This window comes from Phaethon lepturus, unplaced genomic scaffold (assembly GCF_000687285.1).
Source record: "Phaethon lepturus isolate BGI_N335 unplaced genomic scaffold, ASM68728v1 scaffold18727, whole genome shotgun sequence".
Classification (NCBI taxonomy): Eukaryota; Metazoa; Chordata; class Aves; order Phaethontiformes; family Phaethontidae; genus Phaethon; species Phaethon lepturus.
The window spans coordinates 1,343-24,616 of NW_010554251.1; the positions used below are offsets into that span (position 1 = coordinate 1,343).

The 23,274-nt window shown below is 35.8% G+C and overlaps 1 protein-coding gene across 1 annotated transcript in view; it reads left to right on the forward strand.

Annotated features, from left to right (window-relative positions):
* Positions 1 to 515: 515 nt before the first annotated feature.
* ATG7 (autophagy related 7) overlaps positions 516 to 23,274 on the forward strand; it is a gene marked incomplete at its 3' end in the record, with an annotated part of 44,198 nt that continues 21,439 nt past the window's right edge. Inside the window, 13 exon segments of the mRNA XM_010291800.1 lie at positions 516 to 693; positions 918 to 972; positions 2,759 to 2,876; positions 4,214 to 4,291; positions 4,860 to 4,976; positions 5,983 to 6,132; positions 8,300 to 8,388; positions 9,483 to 9,604; positions 10,647 to 10,737; positions 11,894 to 12,038; positions 12,660 to 12,818; positions 18,455 to 18,649; positions 23,155 to 23,274. Coding sequence (XP_010290102.1) covers positions 516 to 693; positions 918 to 972; positions 2,759 to 2,876; positions 4,214 to 4,291; positions 4,860 to 4,976; positions 5,983 to 6,132; positions 8,300 to 8,388; positions 9,483 to 9,604; positions 10,647 to 10,737; positions 11,894 to 12,038; positions 12,660 to 12,818; positions 18,455 to 18,649; positions 23,155 to 23,274 — 1,617 coding nt within the window.

Genomic DNA, 23,274 nt, shown 5'->3' on the forward strand with positions numbered 1-23,274 from the left:
CTGAGAGTGAAGACCTAGCTAAATGAAATGTTAGTTTGGATTTTAAACGCCATCAGATCTTAAATATTACTAATAGGCTTTTAGACAGGTATCTAGATAACAGGAGGAGTGCTGATACAGGGGTTAGAATTTTGTTGTTTTTATCAGTGGCAGCACAATACAAGATATAACTCAGAAGTACATAGTTCAGATGTAGTGTCCTGAGAAATCATGGAATGTCTGTCAGGAAATCAGATCCTTCTAGGCAGCTTGGCCAAACAGAACATATACTTGCCTTTCATAATTTTACATACAAGAAATTGGAAGGACTTTGCTTGGGCTGAAAGGACCTTTGCTCAATTATTTTAAAAATTGGACTTAGACATTCAGAGGAATAAGGCTTTCTATCCTTTAACACAACAAAATGTATTAAAAAGAGGCTTTGAGTACTCATGAGTAATATGGTCGATTGTCTATATACTTACTGGCATATCTGCTTTTACAGAGTTGTTTAACAGTGATCATAAACTAAAATCATGGCAGCTGCCAGTAGTGAGGTGCACCATCCTGTAGATCCTGGAATTTCAAAGCTGCAGTTTGCTCCCTTCAGTAGTGCCTTGGATGCAGGATTCTGGCATGAACTAACCCAGAAGAAACTCAATGAGTACCGATTGGATGAGACCCCAAAAGTTATCAAAGGATACTACTACAATGGTAGGTAGAAACCAAACATCTTAGTAGTTTGGGTTTCTCCTCTCATTTCTCTTAAGTATTTGTGTAACACATTTTAGGTATTTTGTGAAACATTAGAAAACACGGCTGGGTGAGCTGTGAATTCTGGGGTGTCTGTGGGTAGTTTGTAACTTACATTAACAAAAAGAGGGAAATTAATCTATGTATTGCAGTTTAAAAGAAGCATGTTGTTGCTTTTTGTCCAGGTGATCCTTTGGGTTTGCCAGCTCGCTTGACATTGGAGTTTAGTGCCTTTGATATGTAAGTATATACTGTGGTTTACTTTGATTTGTATGTGAAGACACCTTCCTGGCATAACAGTAGTGCTTTGGTCTGTAACATTACTTGGATAAACTCCACATGAAAAGAAATACATGTTTTCATGAACTGTGTAACAGTGGAGAGACTGCTTTGAGTCACAAACATTAGCTCCCTGTGTCTGAAGTAGTATACTTATCTGAAGGGCCAAGTTTAAAATATGCTTGTAAGTCTCAAATTCACTCTGTTTTTATATATGTTTATATAACATACCATTTTTTTTTTTTTCCATTTCTTTGGACCGTCTGTGTAAGGGAGAATATTTCAGTCATTGGACTTCTGGTCAAATTTTTCTTTAGTTCTTTATTTATTGAGGATTCATCATTAGAATTAGGATCTCAAAATAGTTTTTACAATCCCTAGTTGTTATACTGTAATATCTTCCAAAGTATTTAACCTTTATGACTGGAATTTTGTACTTTTGCCTTTACCCCCAAAGTAAGCCAAGGTAAGCTAAAGCTGCTCAGCGTACACAGCAAAAATGACATGGAAGGGGAAATATTTTTTCCACGTGGCTTTCATTTCCAGCAAATGCCGAAGTTAGTATAACTAGCATAGGAACAGATGTTGTCTTAGTTACTGTCTTTTTTGTTTCAAATTGGTGGATTATAAAGGTGTAAATCACAAAAGTGACTTTCTCTACCTTGCTTGGTGAGAATGTTAGGAGCCTAGTGAGGCTTTGTGCATTTTGAGATAACTTCTTAGGAGATATTATTCCATTAATTCTTATGTAAGAATTTTTAGGTACAGTAATGAAAGCATATGCAGCAAAGTGCAACTGGAAGCAAGCTGTGATATTGGGAACAGGGATTTCAGATCAGGAAAAAATGGATGGTACTGTGGTACTTGAACTCTCAAATGTTATGACAAAAATAAAATTATGAAAGGTTAATTTATGTAGTGTTTAATTATTCCTTGTACTGTAGTAATTTTCTGTACTGCTGTTTCTGTACTTTAGGGTAGTCAGTTTAGATGATAATGAAGAGTTCCCTTTTAGCTTTTGAAAATTTTTTGAAACTACATCATGTGTATTTATTATTTAACCATTTGCTGTATTTGAGTTTTAGCAGTGGTCAGAAACATATCAATTTGGGAGAATGATGTGAAAGGAGTCAATGAAATCAATCATATCTATAAATTAAGGGAATATTGTTGGTTTTTTACCTAATTACATTCAAAAAGGGGGGAAAAATATATAGTGTGTTTGCAAACAGTGTCTTCTCCATCTGATGATGTTACAGACTATAAAAGCTACTCAATCTTTTGTCTTCCTTGGTTTAGGCTTCCTTTGGGATGTTTTTTTTAAACATAAAATTTTAGCTGAGTCACTCTGTGTGAATGGAATATTGACATCTAAAGTTCAGTCTTAATAATTTTTTCCTTATTGCAAATGGCATTTGTCAGGGATAGTTTGTATTTGAACAGAAGTTTTAAATATTCAATCTGTGATTTAATGCCACCTTGCTTAGAGATGATACAGATGCCTGATACATTTTTGAAGTCATAATGTAGACGTGTATTTGCACAGGTTCTTATACCAATCCATGATCAATAAAGCATGATGATCATAAAAATGTTTTTGTTAGAACTGTCGTTAACTTTTTTTACTGTGCCTCATCATTTGACATTTTCAGGGCAACCTTACACCATAGGATAGCTGCTGCTGCTACTGCTGATCATGTTGAAGGTGTTAGTATCCAATTCCTAGAGGTTTCTTTCTTTTATTCAGGAATGCTTCAATACCAGCACATTGCTGTCCTGCTTTCGGAACATTGTATAATACCAATACATTTGAGACTTTCAAATCCTGTGATAAGAAATCACTTCTGGAAAAAGAAGCAAACGAGGTAAGATTAAAAACCAAATCAACTGTTAGAAAAGGTTTGGAAATAGCCAGTAAAATGCTATTATTAGTATTATTAGTCTCTGCCCCAAATATTGGAGATACTGTCCATACTCACCCATATAGTAGCCCCAGGATTTAACTTATTCTGGAAGGAATAGTTTGATGTTTTCTTTTTACTGTTCTTTACGAGAGAGTAGAAAGTAGCCAGTTATACTTGGAGGACTTCATTCAGTGTTCTACTAGGCCACATTTTGACTAGGTCACATTTTAAGCTTAACACTGCTATTAGAGCTGCCAGTGACTTGAATTCTGTAGAGTACATTTTTAACATTTGCCTTGACACTTGGAAACCAGCAAGTGCCTGATTTAAACTTCAGATTACTGCAATACATCTGTGTGACAGAGTGATGGGGAAGCTCCAGAACAGCCAAGAAGACTGAGATAAAGCAAGAAAAAGGTGGCTGTCAAAGGAAGGGGCTAGTCTGCTTGCACTATAACTAGCTAAATTAAATGTCATGGCTTGGGGAGAATTTAAAATCAAACTAAGGCAATCTTTTTCTTTTTGAGAGACTTGACTTTGACCAGTCCTTGATTCCTTTAATTAGATTGATTTTCTGCCTCCTGGCCTTGAGTAGCAAAGTTTTCATGCAGGTCTTCACTCAAGACTATGAATTTTTTTGTGTTCCTGTGGCCTAGTACTTCCGTGCCGGTGGTAGGTACGATGCAATATCTATCTTTAGGGAAACTGGGAAGGTCAGAATGCTTTATTCGCTCTTGTTCGTTTATTTTTTTAAGTCAAAGATCAAACAGGTCTGCCTCATAAAATTATTGTAGCTTCCTGTCTCACTGACTTGCAGTGTACTGCCTTCTTGCAAGTCTACATTTTTTGGTCAAATTTCCTAGTAGCTTGTTCACATGTCTAGTATCTATAGATCTCATGAACAAAAAAGATGAGAGTACAATAAAATTAATACCACAGTATGTTCTATATTGTGTTAGTGTTAATAGCTCATAGGCATGAGGGACTGTTCCTGATGATTTTTTGTTTTGTTTTGTTTTTTTGATGCTCCATGCTTGATCCGTGAGCTAGTGCTCCTCTTGTTCCCCAGCTTCCATAATTTTTTGTGTTAGAGAGTGCACATCTGTGTCTTATCAGCAGAGATAATAGTGTGGATGCTGTTAGTTAGGAAAAGATCACAGTGGATTACCGGGAATGTTAATTTCAGTATTTTAAAGGTAGCTGGAATAATTAAAGGTTTCTGCAGCTGTTCTCATGGCACCTTGGTTTTTTATTTCTCTGCCCTTTCTCTTCCTCCTTGTCCATACAATCAATGAGAGATATGGGAATCAATAAAATCTGGAGCTGCTCTTGAAAACCCAATGCTCTTGAACAGGTTCCTGCTGCTGACATTCGCAGTGAGTAACAATAATAGGTCTCATACTTAGAGCATTGTAGTGGAAATGTAGTAGTAGTTTCTTTTTAGATGAAATACTGTATTAGTATCAGCATATTAATGTTATCAGGATTGTTTTAAGACATCTTAAAATGTGTGAAAAATTTTTTTTTAAATCTAATAAGCCATTCTCACATGGAGATATAAAATATTTTAGGATATATTTAAAAAATGCTGGTGCCATCTCATTCTTTTCTACAAATGCATAAGATTATCGGATGGCCTTAGACGTATTAGTAAAAGTAGAGCAACTGTTTCATGTTTAACAAATTGAAAGTTTTAATAAATAATGCTCCAGCTAACAAAAACTGAAATATTGTACATACATTGTCTGATTAAATCTTAGAAGACTTCTCTGTATACATTTCTAGTATTTTTTTATTATTTTCTAAAATCATGACACAATGCCCTTGTGAAGTAAAGAGTACTGTGGTTAGTATCGTCAACTATGTATTATGATTAGTATTCCAAACCGTGATTTACTTTCATTTATATGTTTGTTACCACATTTTACGAAAATTTTTTTCTAGGATTTAAAAAAGTATCATTTCTATTACTGGTTTTGCTACCCTGCTCTCGTCTTCACTGATGGAATACATGTAATTCGGAAACCAGTGTGTCTTGGTGACAGATTCACATTAAATCAGGTATCCAAATACTAAATGTTATGAAGTCTATAGCACTAAGCAGTTTTGTGCTTTTTGTGCCCATTTTAAGTGGGCTGTAAAACTCAATGTTTTTATTAGCACATACTGTATTAATTTGAGGACCTAATTTCTTTTAAAATCTTCACTTTTCTTATTTCCATGTGGGTTTTTTGTTTACCTCTTTTCTCATTATTGTATAAAATCTCTCAGCTTAACATCACTTCAGCTTTATTCATTTAGAGGCAGATGTGGTAAACAATTCTTGAAGAGGTGGTTATGTTTGTTTTAATTTTTATATACAGCTTATTGAATATATAGCTATGCTTTTGAAACTCATATTTTTAAGACATTTTTATAAAGGGGCATCCCACAGGAGAGCCAAGTCATTAGAAATTACAAAATTTTTAATAAAATGTATGATTGGACAAGAAAAAGAACTGGATACGGAAGATTTTTTTTTTAGGAGAAAAGTTAAGCATATTTTATAGCTTCTTTCATATTACAATGCAAAAGGGCAAAAAACCCAAGTTGTCCACATGCGCCTTTTTGCTTTGACAGAAGTTAATGCGAAACCTTGAATGGCTTTTTAATGGCATAATAATCAATGAGAAACAGTTTGGGTTTTTTTCAGTGAAAAATGCATAGTTTGCTTCTCAGGAGACCCTCAGTAGTTCTGTAGTAGTAAATAGTGTAAAAACACCATGATCCAAAGATAGTTTCAACTAAACACTAAAAATATGTATACCAAAATAAATTGAATGGTTGAATTGGTAGATCAGTTTGCAGCAACGATAATGTCCCTGTTCAAAATTTGCATTGACAAATGCCGTTTTGCAACTGAATTTTTTATCTCCGTTATTGTGGTCATAATGGGGTTTAAAACTTCTGAATACACTATATTCTAAGATTGTTTTAGTGAGCTAGCCTTATCAAATGCTAAAACACTTTCCGTGGTTCTGTATTAGATTGCTAAAACTGTTGGTTACAGTTGTCTTTTTACTTTTAGGTTCAAGCACTTCAGAAAGCATATGATGAACTTTGCCAGAAAGAGGGGGTTACAGCCTTGCCTTATTTTTTAATCAAGTATCATGACAATTCTGTAGTGATATCTCCGCTGAAAAAGTGGGACGGTTTCTTCCAAGACCAAGGGGGAAAGGTAATGAGAATTTTATGTCTTCTTATAACCTACAAATGTTTAATTTACAAATAGTTTGAAAAGTGTCTATAATACCAAGCTGAGCACAATGGCTGACTAATGAATAGGCTAGGTAAATAACTGAAGACCAGCAGCTTGGATTGATTTTTTTTTTTTTTGTGTAGAGTTAAGTGTCTCTAGTTCTATCAGCTTAAAACCAAGTTCTTCATGCTTTGTTTCCCTCATTATCAGAACAGAAACGACATAAGTTTATGAAAGTGTTAGCATAATGATTAAAGTTTTCTAACCACTGTACTTACTATGCTATAATAAATGCAAAACACTTTTTGTCTACTAAAAATTGGTACTCATTTTATGTGTTTGTTGGTTGTGGTAGCAGTAATCAGGGAGTACTCTATTGGCAACTTCAACTTTGAGTTTTCAGCTTTCAGTGTTTGTTTTGCCACATGTACGAGTTATAACATGAGAGCTTTGGATAAAAATTGCCAGGAATCTGTATATGAAGAATGTTCAAGGTAAAGGCTTTGTAATTTTGGAAGATAGATCGGTTGTGCACCAGAAGAGGCTGGGATGTTTCTTATATTAAATGCAGAGATTGTGTATGTCCTTTGAGTGTAAAGTGAGTACTGTCCATTGCCTTCACATGCATGCAAATGATGCATGAAGCAGATGTCATCACAGCAAGAGTTGACTGGCATGGTTGGCTTGTGTTTATGTACATTGAATTCTGTTTTGGGTCATGTTGCTCAGCTGCTGAACTTTGCTCGGCCTTTCTGAATGCTTTACTGTCTGTATTTTTGGTGGACTTCAAACTTTTTTTTTTTATCTTGCATGTTTTATTGAAGTATTAGGAATCAAAACTGTGAGTTATGGGGAAGAGCTAGTAAGTGCAAAAAAGACTTTTTTAAGGAGGTCTTGCCACACCTTATAATTTAGTTGTGTTTTATAACACTTGATCTTCAGTTATTTTTTTGCTTTTCCAAACTTGTTTTTCTGAACTTAAGACCTAGGTCCACAGTTGTTCTTTTTAAAATAAGAACGTGAAGTTTGAGATTTGTCACAGATTAAGAGTATACTTAATTAGATAGGGACTTTCTCAATATGAGAGAAATCTGTAATCATCTGGAATATATTTCTTCATTAACATTCACTTGGAAGTGCCAAAATTTTAGACCTGTTGTATAAGATTTATTGCATCAATACTGCTTGTAGAGTTTGTTTGTATTTCAATAAGCCAATTGAACTTGCTCCCCTGGAAGAAAAATACGTTTTTGCTGTTGCTGAGTTAATTTTCTGCTAGTTTATGAAATTGAATCAGCTTACTAAGGGGTCTTAGCCTGCTTGAGTCAGCAGTTGCAAAGCAGCAGCAGTGTATGGCTGGGAGGAGGGATGGGGAGTGGGCTTCTGTTTCTCCTATCTGCATTCATTAGATTGGCTCACCTGCATTTCAGACTGTTCTAGGGACACCTCACTGATGTGGTAGAGTTGAGACCAGTCACTCTAAGTCCGTCCATATGCAAAGAAGCAGGAGGGAGGAGCCCTGTAGATGATACACAGGTATCACTAGTGATGGCTGAGGTCAGATTTTCAGCATATCTAAAGGTAGGCAGTGGCATATTTCTAATCTCTGGATGTGTTTTGGTTCTGCATTGACTGTGAAGTAAGTTCCTAGTTTAGATGCCTCAATTACAGGCATGGTATTATGGTTGCTTGAACATGAGTCACAATGTCCAGTTCCTTTATATAGATCCCATCTTGAAGGCTGGCTTTACAAGTGAATTTATGCTGTTTTTCCTTTGACTTGGCATCTTGCTGGCCTGTCCCCTTTTACTTTTTAATCATCCCAAAATGAATAGAGGTTTTTGTTTTGAGGGCAAGGCTTCTGTTGTTGGGCTTCTCCCATAACAGTATGTGTAAGGAAGGTGCACATACTGTAGTGAAAAGTGAATGTCCATAAAAAGGCAAAACTGAACAAATCTCAAAGCTGTGGCAAACACTTGACTGAAATCTAGGGTGAGCATCTATTAAACATTTGTAAATATGTAAAATGTGTGTGTAGGCCTTCTTTGTCCAGAAGTTTTACATTGAAAATGCCAGATAACTTTTACTGTGAACCAAATATCAGTATGGATAGATGACTTCTCACTTAGAGCAATTTTATTTGCAGGTGGCAGTTGGAGTTTATGATCCATGTAATTTATCCCACTATCCAGGATGGCCGCTGAGAAATTTCCTGATCCTGGCAGCCCACAAATGGTATTATATTTTGTTTTTTACCACAAAGATTATTTATCTGTTGATATCAAATTAGGCATTTTTCCCTCCATGGCACTTTACTTGTATCACCCACCTGAGATTTAACTTTTAACCTTGACATGAGTCACCTTCAGTGATTCTGATTTTGCACATTATTCTGTTTTTTTACTTCTGTCAGTCACAAGTTCCTGTTATTCCTAGTCCTCACATGCATGCACATACCTGGAAATACATCCTTCAGACCCTGCCAATACCCTCTAGCTGTTTCAAATCTTGTTTAAAGTATTCTATGACTTTACAGAATTAATTAGTCCCAAGTAATAGTAGATGTAAATTTTGAAAATCCGATACTCTTAGGATTTCTTTAGTGTACCTTCTTGAATTTTTTGTTGGGCAGAAGTTGAGAAGACAGGACATAGTTTTACACTAAGGTACTTGGAGAAAAAGTATCATTTAAAGCATCATATAAAATTGGGTTGCTGTAACAGAAATATAATTAAGTTGCATTTTCATAGTTTTGACTTTTACGTTTTTATTACAATGCAGGAGAAGAAATGCTCAGTTAGGTATGGTGTTTTCTGGGTTGCTAGCTGAACTGTAGCGTAGAACGACGTGTCAGTGCCCAGAGAGCTTTACACTTTCTGAAATTCAGAGGTGTTTAGGCACTGAAGTTCTAATTGTTTGATTTGGGGATTTGAATCCCAAGGAGCAAAAATGATACAATACTGAGAAATAAGGGGATCTTGCTTGTGCCATGGCAAAGTACATTGTGTCACCTGAGGTGTGCTCTATTGCTTCCCTGCTTTTTATTCCCCTGAATATGTAGTTTGTCCAGCAGCATTGTATAAATGGCAGAGGACAGGCTGACAGTGTCATTTGGTTTAGAGCTCTTTCACAACAAACTAGTCTTTTTCACATACTAAGCAATTGTTTTTATTTATACCTGATCAGAACAACAATGTTCCGGTACTAACAGAAAAAGCCTGATTCAGAATCTGCAAGAGACTAAATCTGTGTGAAATAGTGTTTAAATGTCTCTTTCCTGTTAAAGAAGTTGCATGTCTCTCTTTCTTTGTCTTTTTTTTACATGGCAGGGGCAGCATTCTCCAGTCAGTTGAAGTGCTCTGCTTCAGAGATAGGACCATGCAAGGAGTGAGAGACATAACACACAGCATTATCTTTGAAATAAAACTTCCAGAGAGAGTCCTTGGCCCAGGTAATCCATTTAAAAAAAAAAACAAACATTTCTTTCCCATCTTTTTTTCTCCCTCTTTAATCACTGGGAAGGTGGAAAAAATTACTGCTACTAAATCATTGCTTATGCTGAGTTATTTCAAATGGATTTTAAATTGTTTGAATTTCTGTTAAATGCCTTCAAAAAAGGAAGAAGAGAGCATATTCTCCTTTCTCTTTTTTTTTTTTTATTTAATTAGAAACACGATTTAGGGAGGAAAAAATTTAAAGTCCTCCTGGTGTCATATGCAATACAAAAACCAGGCAATTGGCAATTAGTGTATTTTTTTCTTGTTACATTTGTACTCAGTCCCACAGCTAGAAAAAATGCATATGATAGTGAATTTATGTGATGCAGACTTTCTGTATAGTTCTAAAATGGTAGAAGCCTGCTACAGAGTGGAATTGTTTCCTCAATCCCATAGTGAGGTAGGCAGATATATTTTAAAGCAATACATTTGTAACGTTAGAACATAAACTCGGACTTTGGTTTCTGTGTACAGGACAGTATCACAAAATTTCTCTACTTCATCAAAGAAGTTCTGAATGCTTTACATGTAATCGTTGTGAATTGTTTCATTATTATATAATTCTTTGCTGATTTTACAGATTAAGTCTAGGGAACATGAAGAGGTGATTGAACTTGGCAAAATTTACTGAGTTCTGAATTATGAATTTACTGAGTTCTGAACATAGCAGTCTCTTTCACATTAAAGATCCAGAGGCTTGATAAGGAATGATGCTGTCTCTGTTTTAGGTTTGAAACAAGCCAAGCAGGCAAAACCAGCACATCGGACACCTGAGAGTGAAGCACTTTCCAAAAAGCAGTGATTTCAGTTGATGTAAAACCAGCAAAATTTGTATAGCAGTGTATGCTGGATTGTCAAGACACAGATTATTTACTTACAGGTTTAGAATTTGTTTGGTTTTATCCAACAAGATTTCTTTTTTCCATCCTGTGATATTAAGGCTTTCATTCTTTCTTTCCTTTTTTTTTTTTTTTCTTTTTTTACTATGTCAAACAGATTGTCCAAAAGCTGTTGGATGGGAGAAAAACCAAAAGGGAGGCATGGGTCCAAGGATGGTGAATCTCAGTGAATGCATGGATCCAAAAAGGTTTTATTGTCTTTTAAATTTCTCCAGTTTTCTTTACTTGGGCTTTAGCCACAACAAATTGAAATGTGACATTTCTGTTTCTGTTAGAAGCACGTATACTAATATTCTTTGGACAGTCCTATTGGAGGTAAGGACCTTAAGAGAGCAGAGTGCACTGCCTGCAGCAGAAGTGTTTGCAGTTTTTGACTCTAGCTTAAAATTTCAAATGCATTATATTTAAAACTGAGTGGAATGTAGGTCATATAATAAGCATTGATCAAATGATTTAGGTTAACATTTTACTTATCAAGCTAAGCCATTTTTGTCTTGCATTTGTTGCAATTCAGAGTGTGTTCATAGACATTAAAGAAAGTTCATCTGAGGGCTTGTAATTCTTTAAGTAAATGTAACTTGACCTTCTTGTATGCATGCTAACTTCTGTTAATTGCCATAGAGGCTGTTAGTAATGGCAGCCTTGGCAACTGTGATCTTAAATCCTTGTTGAACAAACTGCAAAAATTATGTTTATGATGTATAAGGGAGTGAAGCTGTGAGGAATCTGAGAACTTATATGTGTATCTGATTTGAAGACAAGAAAGGCAAAAGAATTGTAAGGAGCTGTATGAGAAGGAATAGAAGGATAAGCATTACCATTCTGTGTGAAGCAATATACTTCTTTGGAAGGAGGGAGCATGAGAGTGAATGAGGTAGTCATGCTCTGGATGGATTTTTTTTTTCTGATACTTTCCTGTGCCAGCTATTACACTCTGAATGATTTGTGATGACTTGGTGAGTTTTATACCCTGTGTTTGAATACAAAAATCTGACATTAGGTTGAGCATGGATTTCCTACCTTGTTTTCCTTCTAAAACTTCCACAAAGAATAGACTTCATTCCTTAGAGGGAAAGTGTAATATTTCATGTTGAGGACAGATGTAACTGGATGCAGGAAATAATTTTTTTCCAATCTCCTTTCCATGCACCTTATTATTAGGTGGAAGTATGCTTGGGGGGTGACTTTATTTTTCATATTACCTCTATGTTGAATTCTTGAATTCCTCTCCTTACAAAAAAAAAAAATTGTTATTGAACTTCTTCAGTTGAAATAAAAGTAATTGCTTTGTTGGAGAAACACAAGAACATTCATAAGTGTGGTGTTACTTATTTCATGATATAGGCTGGCAGAATCATCAGTGGATCTTAATTTGAAATTGATGTGCTGGCGGTTGGTGCCTACTCTTGATTTGGAAAAAATTGTGTCTGCCAAGTGTCTGCTGCTAGGAGCTGGTACACTGGGTTGTAGTGTTGCAAGGACCTTGATGGTAAGTCTTGACTTAGTCTTAAAAATAATGTTTCTCATAAATTCTATATGATTTTATTTTTTTGAGCAGCTGCCATGGCACGTAAGAGAAAAGTTGTATTCCTCTGTGTTAATGTACATGTAATACATATTAGTCAATGTTACAGATTGTAGGGAAGAGGTAAGATCTGTAGCCAATGGAAATAACTTGACATTCTTCTAATAGTAGCATAGCTGGTAGTAAGAGAACCTTAGCAGAATAGTAATTTGTTTTGAATTTACATTAAAAAAGATCAAACAAGAAATTCTGGAACAAATTATCAAGCTAATATGATCAAATTCACAGTGAAGCGCTTGCAGTAACTGGGCTGATATTTACTTTCAGGGATGTTTAACACATCCCACTGAATTCAGCAGGGTTTTGAGGGATTGCTGCCAAATGATATATTTGGACTGACCAAAGTTTCTGCTCCCTTAATTCAGTGCAACTACAAGGCTGTTGCTGTGAATAGCTTCAAAAGCTTTTGTAGCTTGATCTTTCTTGAAGAATTGGACAGAACTCCTCTTGAGTTTCTGGCAGTACTCAAAAGTATATGGCTAAGCCCATTGTATTTACCATTATTTAAATTACTTTCTTGTTTAGGGTTGGGGAGTCAGGAAGATTACATTTGTGGACAATGCAAAGATCTCCTATTCCAACCCAGTACGACAGCCACTGTATGAGTTCGAAGACTGTCTTAGCGGTGGGAAGCCTAAAGCACTTGCAGCAGCAGACAGGCTGCAGAAAATCTTCCCAGGAGTGGTAAGATGAGTATTTAAAATGCGTTAATATGTTCATTGGAAGAGAACCAGTGACTTTAAAAAACTATTCCAAGTTCTAGTAATTAAGCATTATTATGAGTGGGAAAAACACTACACAGGTGTAACATTGGTTACTGACAAATCTATAAGCATTTCATTTCAAGTACTCCATACCTGTTAAACTTCATTTCATTATTATTTCATTAAATATTTATTGTCTGAATATAATGAGGGATCATCTGAATCATCTTGTAGCTTGTTGATTGTGAAGTAAAATTTTTTCCCATCTAATAAGTCCTAAGGAACTTCCAGTAATGGCTGCATTTAATATCGTGCTTTTCCACGCTGCTCTTAAATGTGAATTTAGACACATTGGTTTTCTGTTATGGGAGCAGAAGGTCTTGAAGGCGGTAATAAATCTATTGTTGAGATTTCCTATTATGTTTTACACCCAAAATTTGCAATCCTATTTAAGTTGATTTTCTACGTAAGGGGCAAATACTTAATCTTTAACTGGTTCTGCTGCTGTTGGAATGAAATGACCTAATGTTCTCAAGATTGCTGTAGATGGACATTTTGCTCTATGAATGATCAGTACAAGTAAAAGAAAACAATTTACTTGTAAAAGTGAAAGTTGGATTTTCTCTTGGTTTTGCCCAGAATAACTTTAATAGCAGCAAGTATTGATTAAAATCTTGCTTTGCTGAGGAGTGTAATACAGAGTATTAAGATGACATAAGAGAACTTTCTTGTCTGCTTTTTTTTATTCAAGAACTAAGCAAACTGAATCAGATCCAGAAAAGGGAGGAAGTTTGTGGCAACCTGGAGAAGATATCAGTGTTGGTCTTTGCCAAAGTGCTTCTCTCTTGGGGAGCCTGATGGTAACAACTTACTATCAGAATGAAGTAGTTGAAAGGGAACAAAAGACAGAAATGAATTTGTATGTTGTTTTACAAGCTTTATGATGAATGGCCCACCAATAGCAGCCTTTATCCTCTTTGACTCCAGGGATGTGCATCATATGAACATTATTCGGTGCACGTGTTCAAACACACCTAATTTTCAATGCTGAAAAAAAGTAGATTAAAAAAAAACTTTTAAAATATTTGCAGTTCTCTTTACTTCCATCCTTCATTTGGGGGAAGAATTGATATGGCATATAATTTCAGAATAGATATGTTCTCTGCTTTCTCTATCATGAGCAAAATTTTTTTATACTTGTTTGGCACATGATAGAGGTCACTCAACTGTTTATACTTTTTGCTTTGGAAATGAGGCTGTCTTAGAATTGGTAGCTATAGTTACCAGAGCTCAGCTGGCAATCAGTATCTTAACCACTTAGTGTAATAAGAATGAGTTTTGTATACTTACTATGCAATTCTGTATTTAAAACGCCACGGATTATGTTACTGGTCATAATATTGAGAGTTATGAACAGTGGAATATAGATGTTATGTTGTTGATGATCTGGGTTGTGAACAAGCTTTACAGAAGATTGTTTCCAAGCATTTTTAGGTTCATTTAGTTTGACCTGAGGATTGCTCTTTGGTTTTGTTCTGTTTTTATCTGTGTTGATCTTATTATTGTCATTATTTATGAAATCAGCACTGGTACTAAGCAGTAATTCAATGAGTATTTGAATATCAGACAATGATCCCCAGTATGAAAAAAATGCTAAACATTTCACTTTCTGAAGTTTTGATAAGTCAATTGGAAGAGACCGTCTAAAAGTTCCTAGAATTTCATTTAACCTTGCTGCACGATAGTGTTACTTGGTGGTATTAATTTAGTTATAGAAATATTAAATAATAAAACAAGTACAGAAAAGAAGCATCTGTGCAGTGTCACATAGAGTACCAGCATGATGCTAACTAGGATTTGTCACATGATTTTTCACTTTTTAAACTTGAGAAATTGAAAATAGGAATATTAAGAAAAATTACTAGTTTCATAGAAGAAATAAAAGCTGTTTGTGGAATCCTGAATGGTACAGTTTTGCATGTAGAGATAAAGGCCAGAAGTTGATGTTGGGAGTTTTCTTGTCAGAAACAAAGATCAGACTGTGCTATGGAATCTCGAGATTGTAATGAAGCTTTAAAAAAAAAAAAAAGTTAACCTGGAGAGGAACTTCTAGTAGTAAGAGGGAGCCAACAGCAATGCTTTAGTGAGCCTGTATCAGTAAGTGTTAGGACATGTAGTATACATAGGAAAAAAGTTTTCCTGTTTAGTAACAGCATGTCCTATATGCAACTCATTCCTGCAGAAGAATTCCTGGAGAAGAGGTATCATGTTTGACCATTAGTAAATCTGCAGAGAAACAACATTAAGAAGAATTAACAGGGCTTAACAGTAAAAACTCTGGTTCTAACAGTTAATATCATGTGACAGCATGTGAGCATGGTGAGGTTTAAGCAGCAGGCCAAGCACATAGACTAATAATAAGTCTTTAATTAGCCTGGGTAAAGCCTTGGTGCTTTGGGATGGTTTGGACAGCGAAGCTAGTGTAGGTGGAGATTTTATAACCCAGCTGATTTTGCTAGACTTCTCAAAATAAAGCTGCATCTGTTATTGCAGACTGCACTGTTGCTTGTTACCAAAACCCATATTTATCAGTATAAATGTCTTTGAATAAAAAGATGAGTTGTCCTGGATTTTGAGCCTGCTTGTTTCTCTTGCTGTTTGGAAACCCGTACAGTCCTTCCAAGCCCATGGGAATCCAAGCAGTATCCAATCCAAACTAAGCTTGGTTCTGAAGGCATTTCTGAAAATTTGGTTTTACATTTCTGTGCAATTCTCTTGTGGTCTAATTTACTTTCTTTGATTTCAGTGTGAGTAATATTTTGCACAGAAAATGCAGCTTCTGCTGGTTGACTTTGAAATGCTTGACTGCTCTATGTGAATTATTTTATTTTTTTAATTTTACATCCGTTCTAGTTGGAAGAGTAACACCTCATCACTGCAACTGAAACAAGAAGGAATGTTTTGGCAAGCTTTGATTTCTTTCATTCCACTTCTAAGATTATCATTAAATGTAGCTTAGAGTTTTATAATAAAAAAGAAGGGAGGACTTGGAAATAGCAGAACTTACGGATTCACAGCCTTTCATTGCAAGTAGGTAATGCACAGTGTCATTCATATGGCTGCTGTGGAATTTAACTTTATTGATGCTCTTATACAATCATTTCCTGAAGTATTCAGGCATGGAACTCGCAGTGTATTCAGCATTTTATCGTCCTTCATACTATACTGCATGGGGGCCCATTTTATGTAGGTATTTCCAATAGAAAATTTAATGATGGCAGGATCACATTTCTTAATTTTTCTGTGTACCTACCCATGGCACACTTCTGTTCAGGTTTAATATATTGAGCACAGATATCTTCTCAGTGATCTGAGCCATGATTTAACAAAAAAAAATGCAGGAAGTTAATAGAAATGTGAATAAAAATGAGAGAAAAGGTTATGGTAGCACCACAAATTGCAATGTTTTGATATCTGTTTGCTTTAAAAAAGAAAAACAACACTAACTAAAGCACTGGAGCCTCAAGCACAGCTTTGGTCAGCTGTCAATGAAAGTGTTGAAAAGTGCATTATCTTTTATGATTTTGCACATGTCAACATACAGCCCCTTTATTTTAATAAGTGTGTATTTCTAATACCTTATGGGATGGTAACTAAATACTATTTTGTTTTGGATAATTTGGAGTAATTTTAAATCTTTTGTTAGTATGAAGGTTCTGGTCTTAAAATCTAAGCCTTGTGAGCAGTCAAGCAAAATTTTTTGCTATATAGAGACTCCCTGAGATTTTGGGATTCTGCAGAATGAACGAGATCTGTATTTGAGGGTATATGCACATTTACTCCTCCTTTAAAATAATATGCATGTGCCATCGCAAGGTAACCTTTTAGCTCTTTTTATACCTCAGCCACTTTTGCTAGTGACTGGTGTCTTTTCTTCAAGTGACAGTTATTCAAATAAAATTGAAGCTATTGAAGCTGCTAGACTTGTTATGTATCCCTACAGCTAGTCACTGGATAGAGGGTTTTTTGTATGAATTCTGGTAAGATTTTATTATTTCACAAACCTTGTTACTGTATTTCTGTGCAGCGAGTGTTTGACTTACTTCCTTTTTCATTTTATTTTTTTGAGCAAAAATCGACCTCCTAAGCCACCAACAATGTCAGTTCTACTTATCTAATAAATCAGCACTTGTATGCAGTACAGGGGCTTGACAAGTTTTCCATAAATACATTACTCATATACAGCATGGATTAAGTTTTCTGTTCCTGCCACAGCTTTTTGGAGGAGAGAATAATAGTGAAGGTAAAACCTCCTCCAGTAACTGTGCAATGTCTGTGCTGGTGATGCAGAACCCAGGCTGTCCTCACTGGGACACAGTGGAGCTGCCCTGGTAACAGCACACTAGATCACTGTGGACTCTACATTTTTTTCCCCTTGGAGGTGGTGGGGGCACCAGGAGGAAGAAGATGATGGGGGGGCAAGGTGCATCCTTTGCCATGTTTAATGCAGATATTACCCAAATTTGTTTCCCCAAGCTGCTATATGTGTCTTATTTCTTTTTATGTTCAGGGATATTTATGATGTATAGAATGCATAGTTCACCCTTCTGGTTATTTGGCTCACCTGGATTTATGACTAGTGCATGTAATTGGTTTGTACAAAAGCATGTTCTGCCAACATTCCTTTCCTCTCTTCCCATGTAATTTTATATTTGGTTCATACAGCTTTTAAAATTTGGCTTTCCAATTGTTAGTTGCTTATAGCACAGTGACAAGCAAGGAAACTTTGGCAAGGCCTATGCTTCTGTAACATATGAAGGATCCATTATTCTCTTATAGCAGATGGCTGGCAGATTATGTTAACGTTTTTCCAAATGAGTGAGTTAATTCTTTGCATTGTATGTGGATTGTATATGCTTATTTGGCTCTTTAGCCATTTTCTGGTTGATATGCCTTGCCCAAATATGGAGTTGGAAGAGGCATATGTTTCTGCAATAAGATCAGGCTCTTTCAGCATCTGCATAGTGTAAGCCTCTAGACATCCAAGCGCTGGAGTAACGACTCTCAGAAGTGATTTTCTTGTACATCAAGCTCACATATGGCTGGTCAAATTACATGAAAATCATTTGAGACTATTGTTCTTTGAGAAGAATTCAAAACAAAGAGGAAAATGTGTGATACTTTGCATCTGTCTTACTGTAATTGAGTCAATATTTAATATCAGAAATATAAACTACATCCCATTAACATTGTGTGTGAAGTGGCTGTGAAGATAACCCAGGACAAAGATTTTTATCTAACTTAAGATAACAGCAGGATCATATTCATATGTAAGATCTGTAGGCTGGTCTGCTTTCATGACCCAAACCAGTGCATTTGCATTGCGCTGCCCTGTTCTGCAGAAATATAGCAGCTGAGTCTGCCATTCACGTAGGAACTGTAGCACCGTGCTTTAATGCACAGCACTGATACAGAGAGACATGAAGAATAAAGTTGCCATTCTGCCAAACAGTAATTGAATTTGTACTCTACACTTTTGTATTGAATTCTATAATAATTCTCTTCAGTCACAAGGTTATCATCTTAATTTGTTGTTTTCTGTCTGTCTCCATATAGAGTTCAGAAGGCTATAACATGAGCATCCCTATGCCAGGCCACCCAGTGAATTTTTCTGAAGTAACAATGGCACAGGCTCAGAAGGATGTGGCTAAACTTGAAGAGCTTATTGATGCTCATGATGTTGTTTTCCTACTAATGGACACTAGAGAGAGTCGATGGCTTCCTGCTGTCATTGCAGCCAGCAAGAGGAAGGTATTGTACCGTACTTTGCTGATATCCTTGTCACTGTATTTCAGCTCTCAACTATCAACCAGCTGTGTATAACTAAAAGAACTTTATCAGAAATTGAAATATTTGACCAATCTTTTGTGATTGGGCAGAGTTTTTTTTTCTTCTGTTCTGTAGCCTCAAAAATTCTGTATAAGACAAAAAGATAATGTTGAAAAGAGGAAATAGAAACTTGTATCACAGAATGGTATAGGTTGAAAGAGACCTCTGGAGGTGATCTGGTTCAACTCTCTGTTCCAAACAGAGCCAAGTTACAGCATGTTGCTCAGGGTCTTATCTAGTTAATATCTTTTCAGCATCTCAAGGGTACATATTTCATAGTAATACTAAGAGAATTATAGTAAGGAGGACTAAAGACATTACAATAATGAAAGACTGACAGGGGATGCAAGTTGTGGAAACTCGTCTGAAACCACATTTTCAAAATATATCTCAGAAGTGAAAAAAAAAATAGCGAATTCTGAACTTAAGAAGTATGCCAGTGCTTTTTTGGTCAAAAGTTAACTTCGGGTTTTTCTCGTTGCGTTATTGGAAAAACGTACTGTTCTGCTGAGCCAATGCAGCCAAACTCTGCCCATGACTCTTACTCAAGTAGCGTTGAATGCTTCAACTATTTCTGTAGCTTAAAAGTAATATCCTTATGGTACAGGCAAAGAAAGATGGGAGAGGGCTGCAGTACATGAAATTAAAATTCTGAATTCTTATATTAAAAAAAAGTATCGGAAGCTTTATAGATTATACTCCATATATGAGATCAGTGAGACTGCATAAATGCTTATGTAGTCAAAATGTTAAAACATCTTTTGTGGTCACTATAGAGATCTGGTCAGATGAACCGGACTGAGAAATAAAACACAAGCTTAACAAAATTTTTCCAGGAGAGTCACTAAAGCATATGGGGAGAAGATTTTGAGCCATGTTTTCCTGTTCTACAAATCTTACTGAGGATTAGATAGGAATGATAGAGCCTTTACTTTTGTGTGAATTTTGTTCTTGAAGACAGTGTGGCATCCAAACCTTTCCTGTAAAAGAACATTCTAAATCACACAGGATTCTGGAAGCAGCATCTTTCTCCAAATTAATGCAGTGTTGAAAATAGGATTTTGCTGAAGAATCCAACTAAATTATCCTGAACGCTTACTTCTATTGCTATCGTGATGTAGACTTCAGTAAAACAGTCTCAAGTAATCTTTCTTAATTCATTTAAGAATTGTGCAGTTTCATGTTTGCTCAGTTAAAATAGCACAAAATCAGAAAATGCAGGTATTAAGCTTTTAACATATCAGTTTAACCACAGTGCATATCCTGTGTATTTTGTGGCATGAGTATAACGATGTCCATAGCAATTTATTAAGTTGTGAACTTAACACAAGAGAGTAAAAGAAGACAGACACGTGACACAGCTGAGTTAATGTTGTTATTTGATCTTTGATTTTTTTTTTTTATTTCCTGACACACATCCTGGCATACTTCTTAAGTTCAGAATTCACTTTCTATTTTTTCACTTTTGCGATGCCTGAAACCACATTTTCAAAGTATGAGTTTCTACAATTCACATCCCCTATCAGTCTTTCATGACTGTAATGTCTTTAGTCCTCCTTACCATTATTTTGTGATTCTCTCCTTACTAAAATCTGTGATTTTTCTCAGCTATGGCAACTCTAGTTTCCTAATCGTCGTTAGTTGTTTGTGGTTTCGTTTGTGTTTATTTTCATTTCCAAAAGGCTGCACAGTAGAAAGGAGATAGAATGCAGATTTGTGGTATTTGCAAAGTAGTTTCATCTTGCAAATTCCAAGTATGTTCTTCTCTGCTGAAGTTTACATTCATCTGAACTTTCGTCTGCACCTACTGCAAGCAGTTTTTTTTCCCAGATCAAACAGTTCTGTTTGGTTTTTCTTTGTTTTGGGTGTTTGTTTTTTTTAGGCCAAGGTCTTAATTTTTTTTTTCATTCTTTCCTTATTTTTAATAGATTTCTGATCCTGAGTGATAGGCTTGTATGTCTTTGTAGTTCAAATGAACATCCCTTTGCCAGTGAACTACACTGCCAGTGAAAAGATCAGTGTGGACTTCACTTCAGGTATAACTGAGTGTGTGTAACTTGGGAACTTAATCAGTTCCTACTTAATCCTGCTGTCTTTTCGGCAGTTTGCACCTGAGGTCTTTCAGCAATCTTTTGTCTGTTTAAAAATAGCACAGAAATGACAGAAAAAGTAAGTTTGCAATGCTGGGTATTGAAACTGGAAAGTGTCAGCCTACTCTCCCGTATGTCTGATGGCTGGTAGTTGTAAGCAATATGTGCAGTTTTATGTGCAGCCCTGCTCTCTGGTTCAATCAGGAGAGGGTTGTTCTAATGACCTCCAAAACTTTTCCCCCCACATTTACTTAGATAGCAGTCCCCACTATATTTGCCTTACAGCATTCAAATAATACTTTGAGGACAATTTTGTGACAGCTCTCTGATATTCGATGGCATAGTGTGTCTCACTGCATCACAGTTATTTGATTTTTGTAAGATGACTTTGATGTGAGGAGATGGAATTCTCTGTCACTGAATAAGCACAGCAGTGAAATCTCAAGGCATCCAGACTGAAATGCTCAGTATCTGCTTTTCAGTGTTCTTCATGTCGATAAACATTTAATGAGAGCTCTACTTCAAATGTGAATTTGCATGACAACTGCAAATCTGACGTATTGCTGCAGTTTGGACCCCAAGGCATCAAAACAGGAACACAGAAAATGAAGAACGTAGTGAGTGATAATCTGTGTGGAGTTCTCTATAAGGGGTAGAAACAAGAGCTGGTTTCCCCATGTACAATTCAGTTGCCTTGATGATCCTCATTCTTCCTACAGTCCTTCCTCCTAAAACAAGTATCTTAGACACAGAATTCAAATGTTAAATCCCTGTGTTAGACACTAAATCCCTATTGCTGCTGAGCACAGGAGCTTTTAAAATTTTGGTTTTTGGAAACACATGCGAAAAGTTACATTTTTCCATAGTCTTTTTATCAAAAAATGGTGATTTTATTTTTTTTTTCTGTTTTTGATTAAGGGTTAACCAGTTAGATTCAAGTAGTTGCTGGACAGTAAACTGAAAAGAGAGAAATGGTTTATTGCAGTGGAAAGTGTTTAGCAATATTAATTTCTGATAGTATAATAATAACCGTGCCGTGTTATTCATATTTTGAGAATGGAATACCATCTTCATGTTTTACAGGTAGATGTAGTGAGAAGGTGCAGTCTTTTAATTGTTTGCTGTAGACGTGGCTGTGCTATCACAGATTCAATAGCATGGTTTTGCTTTAGGACTGAGGAAGGAATAAACTACAAGAAGGTTGAAAGTGAATATCCAGAAATTATTTGAAATACCAAGCATGACAATGAAACTCACAGCTTACTAGTTAGGATGGCTAATTCTTGACAGCTTCCCTCAAAGTCCCTCTTTTAAATACTTCCTGGCTATAAGAATGAAAAATTACAAACTACTGTACTAGATTTTCTATCTAAAGTATCTGCATATGAAGCAGTATAATATCTGGCTACAGTCATTATTGTATAATTGTTTTTGCTTTTTGCTCCATAAAAATCCTTGCCTGTAAGTTTAGTAAAATCTGCTAGTTTAAGTATTGGGTTTATGATATTTAGGTCATAATGCATATAGCTTCAGATTACTCTAAGCACTTGTCACAAACTGAAGAGAAAGGGGAAAATGTTGACAGTGTAATTGTGTACCACAGCTGCTTGTGCTCCCCGTGTGACTAAACAGATGCACATGAAGACCATAAGTAATCGTTAATTGCTTTCCTCACCGAGCAGAAATTTTTTGGATAGCAGACTTGGGTTTCATTGGTTTGTCACATAGGAGTGTTTAATGAGTTGTATTTCAGACCACAGTGAACTGAAAAGACTACATACAGAATATCAAATGACATGAGTACTTGTTATTGATAGCTACTGTTGTTCTTAAATGGCACTTGGAATACTTTAGCTTTTGGAGAATATGAATATAGAGAATATGCAGCAAACTTGAAAATAAATTCAGAGCTGGAATGAAAATAAGTTTTTTCCAATAACGGTACTATTCACTGTATGAATATTGGGCCAGATTTGGATCTATGGATGTAATTTTTTTGTCAGCAAGCGTGCACAGGTTTGTGTAACAATTAGAGGGAGTCATTAATAGTATCAAATTTCCCCAAGAGAGACAAAAAACGGTAATGGTTTGTGGATTTCTGAAGCAGCGTTTTGCTTTGGTTTTGTTTTTTCTAAGTGCTTGACAACTGGAATTTCACACCTATTGGAAAATCTATTGTTTATGGCTAGGGTGATAGATACGCAGTTAATAGATTGTTTGTCCATCTGCAGCATGTAGTGTTTTTTGACATTTACAGTGACTAAAACCTCAAGGCCCTTTCTTCCCCTCCCCTTTTGGCTCACTTAAAGTCTGTTGTTCTCTCTTTATTGTTCACAGTTGGTCATCAATGCTGCATTGGGATTTGACACATTTGTTGTTATGAGACATGGACTAAAGAAACCAAAGCAGCAAGAATCTGGTGATTCATGTTTCAACAATGCCTCTGGTTCTTCCGAT